This window comes from Telmatherina bonti (assembly GCF_933228915.1).
Source record: "Telmatherina bonti genome assembly, chromosome: 2".
Taxonomy (NCBI): Eukaryota; Metazoa; Chordata; class Actinopteri; order Atheriniformes; family Telmatherinidae; genus Telmatherina; species Telmatherina bonti.
This window is the reverse complement of record NC_136620.1, coordinates 19,996,326-20,006,049: the sequence shown is the minus strand read 5'-3', so window position 1 is coordinate 20,006,049 and position 9,724 is coordinate 19,996,326. Positions and strand designations below refer to the sequence as shown.

The window sequence follows — 9,724 nt, the reverse complement described above, 5'->3', positions numbered from 1 at the left end:
AACAAAGTGCCTAAAAATACTTTTCAGATAAGTTCTTAGCAGTCACGTGACAGCAGACCAGTTTATTTCCATGAAAAACAAGCCTTTTTATGCTTCAATGATTTACAAGTCAACAAGTGCAAAACACATTTTTGTCTGAAGACACAAGGACTGAGCTAAAAGCCAGAAAAAATTGTGAAATAGCAGCGGAAAGTCTGAACAGATGTTGCTCAACATGACTTTGTTAGGGGGATCAATACATTGCAGTAAAATAATCATGTGATGAAAAATACATCTATCACACTTACCATATTTATCCTGTTTTGGACCCAAATACCAAATAGACAATGAAGAACAGAATCTCGTTTATCAATCTAAATGAAATCTGATCTTAGTGCTTCGGTTTGCGTTTCAGAAATGATTAAATTAATCAAATCTATGATCACAACAGGTTCTGATTCATTTTTTGGCCATTTAGTTATTAACACTCAGTTATTAATCCTAATAAATACAGGAAATACTCACATGTAGGAATGTGTGGCAGGAATTGTTAAAAAATGTTGCTAAAAAAGACTGCTGATTAATTATTGGAAATCAGTAGTTTGTCCATTTCAGCAACAGATTCAAATGATGAAATTCACACAGTGAATAATCTGAGCTCAGAATGGGTTACAAAACATATATGTGATTGTTTTAAGTGTCAGATTAAAGCTTAACACTATTTTCCCACATACAAGCTGCAGATTGCCAACAAATCCAAGTTTCTCTTCCCAGTGAGACGCAACGATTGTTACCCTGCACTTCAGCTACAAAGATGGCAGGGATAAGAAGGCCAGACTTATTTTCATGTTTCTAATTCTGAGTGTGCAAAACAGAAAGAAATAAGGTAGCAAACCAACCTTTGATTTATATTCAAATGAGAAGTATACAGGGGAAATTGGATTTCTCTTTCATTTCAGAGAATGAATTTCCTGGCAGCAGATAGTATTGAATCATCTTGCGGCGTTAATATCCAGCTCTGAGCGTCAGGACCAACTCTTCATTACAAACACACAGAGGAACTTTTACACCTCCTCGCTGCAGAACGCGGTGACAATTTCCATTTCAGCTCCAGTGTTCACACAATACCCCAAAGGCTATTTAATGTCTTTTCACCCATTTTCATTTACACTTGAAAGGCGATAACATATCAAAGGAGTTCTGCTTTAAATTCAAGAGAAAACTTGTCTGGGTTTTTGTCTTGCATGTCATGGAATCTGGCTAATTGTTCACCTCTACGCAAGCCAGAGGAAGGAGGAGCTTTTTCCTTTCTAGGTGTAATTGGGATTTGAATGTTTACATGCTGATGAAAAATTCAACTTTTGTAATCTGAGTGCACTGACTGAAACGGTGGTGAGAAATATCCACTGATTACAGTGGATATCCCTCCCAACTCCAAATGTTCGAGGCTAATCTTTTCTGGCCAGAAGCCTTTTCATTGCAGTTTCTGATGCACTTTGAAGGTTTGTGATGTAAACCTGTAGTCATACAGCAGACTTTCTCGCTTCATTAAGTCTAGTAACTTAAATGATGGTGCACATTTAGAAAAAGAGGTTGTAGAATGTAAATTCAATCACATGCTCAGCTGAGTGGAAGGTTTCAGGGAGTTCCTGGTGGGTGGTCAGATTGTTTAATACCTACAAAGTATCAGGTTTGATGACAGCCCTCCTAACATGGTGCACATCAGTGTTAGGATTAAACTCAGTGAAGCTGCTCCAATTTTAGCCATGAAGAAACAGGACTGATCTTTGGCGCCCCCCAGTGGACAAACGGATAATTGGCTGGGGAAAAAAAATCCCACATCTTCATTTCTACCCCTTTCAATGAAAGAACTGCAAATTGAACAGTATATAGCAGGGCTGATTCACCTTAAACCCAGGGACTCGCTTTGGTTTAATACTAGTTCATCTCTCCAGGCCTTCAGGTTTCTGCAGGTATAAGTGAATGAAGTTTTGTTCTACAGTGTGTAACTAAACCAAAGGGGAGTTCATCATAATTTTGGTTTAAAATAAAGGTCTCAAAGCTTGATTTCATTAAGAAAATGTGATAAATAACGGTGTTATCATGGATCACTCTGATTTTAGCATAGTCTATGAATAAACTACATTTTATGACTGGATTATTATTGATTTTATTACGAGAATGTGATAATGATATTATGCTTAGAAAATGCATTAAAAGCTGCATTTCTACTGGTATCTAAAAACCTATTGAAGTAATTGTATTGAATTTGCTTACAATTAGCCATTCAAATGTTTTGCCTGTGGGTCTACATACGTGGTAGCTGCCATATTTGTGCCACCATTTTTACTAGTTTCTCTTAACGGACAAACAACTGTGTGAAGTGAGAACACTGAGTACGAGCTTTGTTTGATAGATACTAGAGGAGGGAGCACCAACTCCGGTCCTCGAGAGCTACCATTTTGCAGGTTTTGGTGTTTCCCTAGTACAACACACTTGAATCAAATAACAAGGTTCTCCAGCAACTTCTTGTCATGTTCTGCACCTGCCTGTTAATGAGCCATTGATTTGCACGTTGTTTACACCTGCACACAGTGCTGAAGCAGTTAACCGAACTGCAGTCATTGCTGCACCTGAGGCTTCAGGATCCAATTACAGATGAAAACCTGTATATGTAAGAAAGAATTTTTACCACTGATGGCCACCATTAATTCATAACTGTATACCATTTGAAGTCATTTCTACATTCATCTTCCACACTGGATGTTAGTAAGACCTCTAATGTAGTTATCACATAATAATAAACACAAGTTACTGATGCTGTTGTTGATAAAACTGGGTAAGTAAAATGTAGTTTATTCAGAGACTCTATGCTAAAACCAAAGTGAGTTTATCACATTTCATAATAAAATCAAGCTATGAGACCTTTATTTTAACCCAATATATCATGATGAATCCAGTTCCTGTCAAAGTTTCCACCAATTATATCACTTTAATTGACGGATGTCCAATCAGGAGCCACTAAAAATCACCAAGTGAACAAAAAATTATATGTATATATCAGAGAGAAAATATGCTGGTAATGGTGGTGTATGGTTGGAAAAAAGCACCCCCCCAAAAAAAACTTTTTTGATGTATGATTATTGCAAAAACCAGCCAAGACGGAGTTGGTTTTGTGAGGAAAGTAGTGAAAAGCAGCATAAATAACTGTAAATAGCAAGAAAAAAAAAAAGCCTAGAGGAAAAAGTTTAAATATGTAAATAGATTCTGTGTTGTTTGTTTTAGCGCCAATGTTTTTCCTCCCGAAAGCCAGAAGTTGGAGAGTGATATGCAGATGAGAAAAAGCTTGGTCACTGCTGATCTGTGTGTTATTTCTACAAAGTAGTGTTAGTCATAAATTCTGTTTATTGTTTTTTTTTGTCTGGCCTTGATGGTGCGAAATCCATTAATAGAATCATTTTTAGCCTCACACTAACATTTGAGGCTGTCCTGAAAAAATGTCTTTATCTTGAATGTGCTTCAAAGAGTTGAGGCTCTACATGTATTTTTACATATAAAAAAACAGATGATCAGTCAACAGCAAACTTTGGCTTTTGGTTTTAAAGATTAAAGATAGAGAGGCTGAAATATGATGAAAAAAGCTGGTGGTTATGCAGTGATGTCAATATTAGTTTTGTCTGAAGAATCAAAGGCACAGACTCTTCTTCAACTCCCACTTGTGTTTATTTTTATAGTTCCATCAATTTTGGTATTTGTGACAAAGTTTAAGCAGAATAAACTCTTAAGTTAAGGTTTGTTAATCTAAAGTTGAAGCGTTTTGCTTCCATCTCAGCATCAATTTCCTGCACCAATCTCTTAACATCCTAAAGTGTCACAGTCTGTTTCAGTGGATTCTGATCGTTTTGCACTGCTTTACATGCAACATGAACATCAAAATAAGTTTAAAGTCATTTATTCTGCACACAAAGTTCCAGTTAAAAAGGTTTCTAATCTGACTTCTGCCGTTCAGTATATCCACGCTTCTCGTGTAGATCATGTTCGGTCTCGGGTCCCATCATGAACATGAGTCACTGAAAGGAGTCCATCTGCACAGAAGCAGTTCAGGCTGGAAGAAGCAAGACGGATATCTGATCATAAACAACAATGATCTGTAAAGAGAGGCCGGCGATCCAAAATGAACCCATTCAGACTTTCATGTTTCAGGATGATTTCACATGTTTCCATAGCAGCTGTTTGACACGTTTTTATGTTCCTCGCGTGTAGACTGGAGTCCCTGAACATGCGAAACACCTGCAGGACAATTATTACAGCAAACAGGAATCTAACTCTACAGCATGTTTGTCTCTTCTTCGAGTTTAGACTCATCAGAGCTCAAACACCCCACAGCAAGTCATCCAAACAGCTAGGGAACACTGGGAAAACAACTCCCGCTTACACTGAGGACCACTGTAGCAAGGTTACTCAGGGGTCAGCAGCAGAACGTTATGAGTGATCAGGACAGCTTGCAGGAATAAAAATGACCAACTGGAGTAGGGTGATATTGATTATTATTAATGTGTGTACTCAGATAATCCCTCAACAATAAATAATAAGAGTTAAAAATCACTGTTGATCTAAAGAGCTGATCAAGTCGTCTCTGCCATCGTCATTCAAGCATCCTCTCCACATTTTAAAGTAACTCGAACAGTGGAAGGCTTTCTTTACCACTGTGAGTCTTAAGTTTTCTCCCAGCAGGACCAACCTGGGCGTTGTCCTTCACAGAGGACTCGATGAAACAGCTGTGTCTGTTTTCAACAGGCTACTTGGTGGCAGATTCCCCATCGGTCCTCATGCTGAAGGGCTCCAGGCGCTCGCTCTCAGGCAGCATGTTGTTGAGGCGCTCCATCAATGGCACCGTCTGGTCGATGCCCATCTGGATGCGACGCAGGATCATGGACATCTCGTTGACCTTCTGGATCTGCTCGGCGTACTTAGCGTAGCGTTTCTGCCGCTCCTGCATTATGCTGAACAGGGTTTCCACTGACATATCCATCTGAAAAGAAAGATGGGAGGCAAAACTTTCAGCATGTTTTTGGTGTGCACCACGTGCATCGTACTGTAGCTGGAAATCTTGCCTCTTTGATCCTCTTGACCAGGGCGTTCTGGTCGAAAGCCACGGCTTCAGCACACTGGTGCAGATGGTCCTGGTAACGGACGCAGAGCTGCATAACCTGAGCTGCATCCAGCCTCTCCAGACACACACTGCTGGGTGACGTCTGGCCACTCAGCACTCCTGTGGAAACAACAATGGGTAACGTACTTGCACGGACGGATATGCTGGATCCAAGTCACACTTTACAGCAGCGTTGCACTTTGTAACAACAGCGATTAACCACACAAAGGATGTGAAAGCACCAGAAGAACTTTACAGGAAATATGGCTCATTATCCACACAGTGCTGCTGGGTTTCAGCCGTATTCACCTGTTCAGAATTTGAAGACATAATTGTGAACGCTGAAAACTGGAGCCAATTTGCTGCACGTCAGAAAAAAGGAAATGGTGAAAACATACCTGTTGGTACTGGATTATATAACAACCTTTACATTTTTGTGGTCAACTCTAGACATGTGTTTATGTTGTTGAGTCAGAATCAGCTGTACTGTTATTACAGAGGATAAGGAAACTGCATTGCTCCTCCTCAAGGCAGAAAACTGGGGATAAAATCAGCAGCCAAAATACAAAAATATGAAATAAAAAATAGAAATAGAAAATACAATTGAACAATAATATTAAAACCAATGTGTAGATACTGGTTTTAGTCTGTATAACTTTAACAATATTCACAAAATGTGTAAAATTATCTAAAATAATAAGTGCAAATTATAAAATACACATTTCTTACAGCTCATGTGTGTGAAAGTGTGCGTGTATGTGCATGTGTTAGTATGCCTGTATATAGTTCATTATATATTTTAGAGATTATTTGTAGAGTATTTTAGAGATCAGGGTCAAACAGAACCTTGACTGAAGAGCTACATCTGCAGGTTTCAATGTATCCCTGCCCCAACATCCTGGACTCAAATTAATGAGTCATTGCGCAGATTGTTATAGGCTGTATGATCCATTTAATTTGATGCAAGCGCGTTGGAGCAGGAATACATTTACAACCTGCGGGACTGCAGCTGTTGTAGGACCAAACAGAGTAGCCCTGATCTACCCAAACAAATAATTTCTAATCAAAGAAAATAGGAAACCACATGGAGAGAAACAGGAAGGAGTGTAAGTAAACTCATGTCTGCTTTCTCATTTAAAAATCATTCATTTCATTTAATCATTTAATTTTTTAAAGACTGCTGGGTTAAAGATGCCATGAGATAAATGGTTTTGTTGTGTTTCCTACTTTGTGATAAAAGTGGCTCAAATGACGAGAAAAAAAACAACTATTCTTGACCAGTCTGAAGTCAGGGCTTAAATTACCACATGCAAGAGCACATTTTTCACTCCACATGTACCTGTGCAAGTCTAGAAAATGATAAGTCTTTGTTATTAGTTGACTCGTTTAATAACAAAATGACAGTAGAAGTATAATATCGACTAGCATTAGCATCAGTTGGAGAGCCCGCCTTTACCAGCTTCCAAACCTGCATGCAGCAAAACCCCACTATGAGCTGACCAAAGCTGGTCTATAAACAAGAAACAAGATGAACACTCTGAGATATGTGCTGAACAGCCGGTAACTGTTTAAACTATACACTACCAGTCAAGTTTAGACAAAGTATGTCCAAATTTTTAACTGGTACTGTAAATTAACTGAATATTTACACAAATTTGAGTTTCATCTCTCATCTGCTCTTGAAACATCCCTTCCTTCCTCACGCTAAAGAAGAAGATCGGAGGTTGTGATCCAGTTTGTTGTCTCTTCCAGCAGGGAAACACCTGAAATGCACATCAGATATCGTTCCCTCTGAGTTCAGAAGGAAGCAGCTTCACAGCTTTGAAATTCGCACTGCTTCCTTTTAACTAATGAATCCTGAAATTTTTATCTTTCTTCATCATAAATATTTAAATTTATTCTATAAATATTTAAGCTGAGATTTACAGGAAATGTTTGAACTGCCTTTGTATTAAGAGAAAACTGCTGTTAAAAAGCAGCTTATCTTTATTTTTCCAAAAGGTGCTTTTAAACCAAAAGTTATTGCGCTTTTTTTCCCAAGACATTTACTATTAATATAAAAGTTTGCAATAAGCCAATTCTGAATCCTTATTGACTTGTGTGCAAAAGTGTGATCAAACCTCATCGTAGTCCAGCACTGCTTAAAAACTTATTTGTGCTTTTGTTTTTATAACATCTTATAAGATTGGATTTAAGGTTTCATAAAGTTTTGTTGTCCACTTAAATTATTTATTATTATTATTATTATTATTATTATTATTATTATACTTTTTTTTTTGCCCCAAGCACCGGTGCATTACTACAGAAATGTCCAAATCAAGATCTGCGTTATAAACAACATTTAATGGTTATCTCCCCAAAAAAGAAAACTGAATCATTTTCAGCAAAAACCAGAGGATATAAGTCGAACTTATCTAGGAATTAGTAAAAGTAATGTCTGAAAGAAATGTCTCAGGAATTCATTGGCTGATATTGATAATTGACACTTTTATCCATGGTTAGTCAGGAATTAAACGATAGCTTCCAAATTCATCTTAAAAAACACCATAAAGATCCAGAGAGAGGTGAATCCCACAATAGTATATCATAGACAGTGTGCAAATTGTATTATAAAAACCTCTTCATCTTCATGATTCATTTCAAACTGAGTTTTGTTTTTGTTTTTTTGAAGAGGAATAAAACTTCTGACTACAAAATAGCACAAGTAAAACACGATTTATGATTTTGGCAGCGAGCTCACAAAACTTTTGTCCCACAGTGATGAGACAGACATACTTTTAATCAGCAGAGTCTCTGCTTTCATATGAGACATTGAGAGGTTTGCTGGATCTGGAGAAACTAGCAAATGCTCTAAATGGATAGTAATGTTCTCATCTTGTTCCATTCCCAAGAACTTTTGGGGGTCTGAACTGTGTTTTGTTTGGATCCCAAAGCTTGGTAGAATCTTTAAGCTGAATTTCTCTGTGATTTTTGTGTGCTACATGTCAGGAGTGGTGCTCCATGTCTGTGTAAAGACCGTCTGTACTACATGAATCTTGTGTTACCTGGTGCAGGAGGCTCTTGTCAAGAGAAGGTTAACTAGAAGAGACTAAAGTTAAATTGGTGGAGAAAACAACTACCCCTGCCTCTGATGTGACATTTTTCTTAAACAAGCTTCCATTTAATAAACATATACATGTTGACAGGTTAATTAATTAACAGACAGGGATGAGGAGTACTGACAAGGAAAACGTTAGCAGTTGCCACAGCAACCACCAACGTTTTAGATGGACGTTCACTAGTTAAACACAAACTGATCAGTAACATCAGTAACATGGCATCAGCCCGCATATAGCCTTAGACTGGTATGCTTAGTTATTACTGACCACTGAAAGTGCATGACAGCAGGTAGGAAATAGCATACCTTTTAAAAGTGGCTGAAACGTGGGAATCTCTTGAAGTTTGATGACATCAGGGTCGCTGTGGATGTTTCGCATTGCCTGAGTTCCCTGGGCCACGACCACAATATCATCCATTTTTGCCTTCTGCTTAGCAGGGGAAGGCACCACTGTAGTTGAATGAAAATGTGCAAAGCTAAACTAATCTCATACATCAAATCAAAGAAAGTGTTATTTCCTGAAGTTAAAAGATCCGCATTTTGATAAATTGCTTATATAACGTCGACATGTGATTTAAGTACCATATCCACACTGCAGTCGACTTAGGGCAACATATTAAGAGATATAAAAACAATACATTAATAGTGTTCATACTTCATTTCAGTTCAAAATCATGTCAAAAGCGAATTAGACACCCAACATGCAGTCTTACCCGATGAGGTGTAATCGGAGTGTTTGTGTTCAGCATCTCCGCTCTGCTCGGCTCCCATGCTGCTAACGATGCGTTAGCAATGCAGCTAAAGGTCTGCCTAAGTCAGCGTTTCCACAGCCAAGTCCAAATAACTGGTTAAAAGACGGCAAATATTTTATAAAGACTTAAACACTCCCGGATAGCAAACAAAACTGATATCACAGGAAATGTTTAGCTCTGTGCTGCTGAGCAAAGCAGCTGTAGCAGCCAGATTTCCTCAAAAATTCTCAACTGTCTCGCAGAAGATATAAAATAATCAACGCTTCATTGATTGATTATATTTCTGAGCAGACCAGGATCTAAGATAAGTATGTATATGAAAGCAGACAAATGTTACACAAGACAAAAGCGAAACATAACGCTGTATAGAAAGCGTTACTTCCGTAAATAACGACGTTTTCTTCGCGACTCCATTGACAGTAGCATTACTGCCCTCTGCTGTAGCGGAAGCGTCATTACAGACACAAAACCGCTGGCGATCACATTACTTTTTCTTTAAATGAATATTGAGGATCAATTTTATTTTTAAATGATAGCAATACCGATAATTTCGTAATTCAGTTTATAAAATGGACTAGTTTTGTAAGACTTCCACAAGATAAAAGTAAAAAAACAGCTAGAACCGTATTTTCAGCTGTATATTTTAATAAGCATAAAACATAAACTGCACACAGAACACAAAATATAAAAGCAAGTTAATATGCCAACAGTCAACAATCTTTAAGCCTTTCCATGGAAAACTAA

The 9,724-nt window shown here is 37.9% G+C and overlaps 1 protein-coding gene across 2 annotated transcripts; it reads right to left on the bottom strand.

Annotated features, from left to right (window-relative positions):
- Positions 1–3,762: 3,762 nt before the first annotated feature.
- On the bottom strand, positions 3,763–9,201 carry borcs5 (BLOC-1 related complex subunit 5). 2 transcript variants are annotated; one of them, XR_013771736.1, is made up of 5 exons: positions 8,942–9,201; positions 8,535–8,678; positions 5,094–5,251; positions 4,721–5,011; positions 4,051–4,064 (listed from the first exon to the last, which is right to left on the bottom strand). XR_013771736.1 is itself a non-coding variant. In XM_079259365.1 (4 exons), the coding sequence occupies exons 1-4, from the start codon at positions 8,997–8,999 to the stop codon at positions 4,778–4,780; spliced, it is 594 nt and encodes a 197-aa protein (XP_079115491.1). In that variant the 5' UTR covers positions 9,000–9,201; the 3' UTR covers positions 3,763–4,777. The 2 variants fall into 2 exon arrangements, 1 of the variants encoding a protein (XP_079115491.1); XM_079259365.1 differs by having other exon boundaries at positions 3,763–5,011.
- Positions 9,202–9,724: the final 523 nt, after the last annotated feature.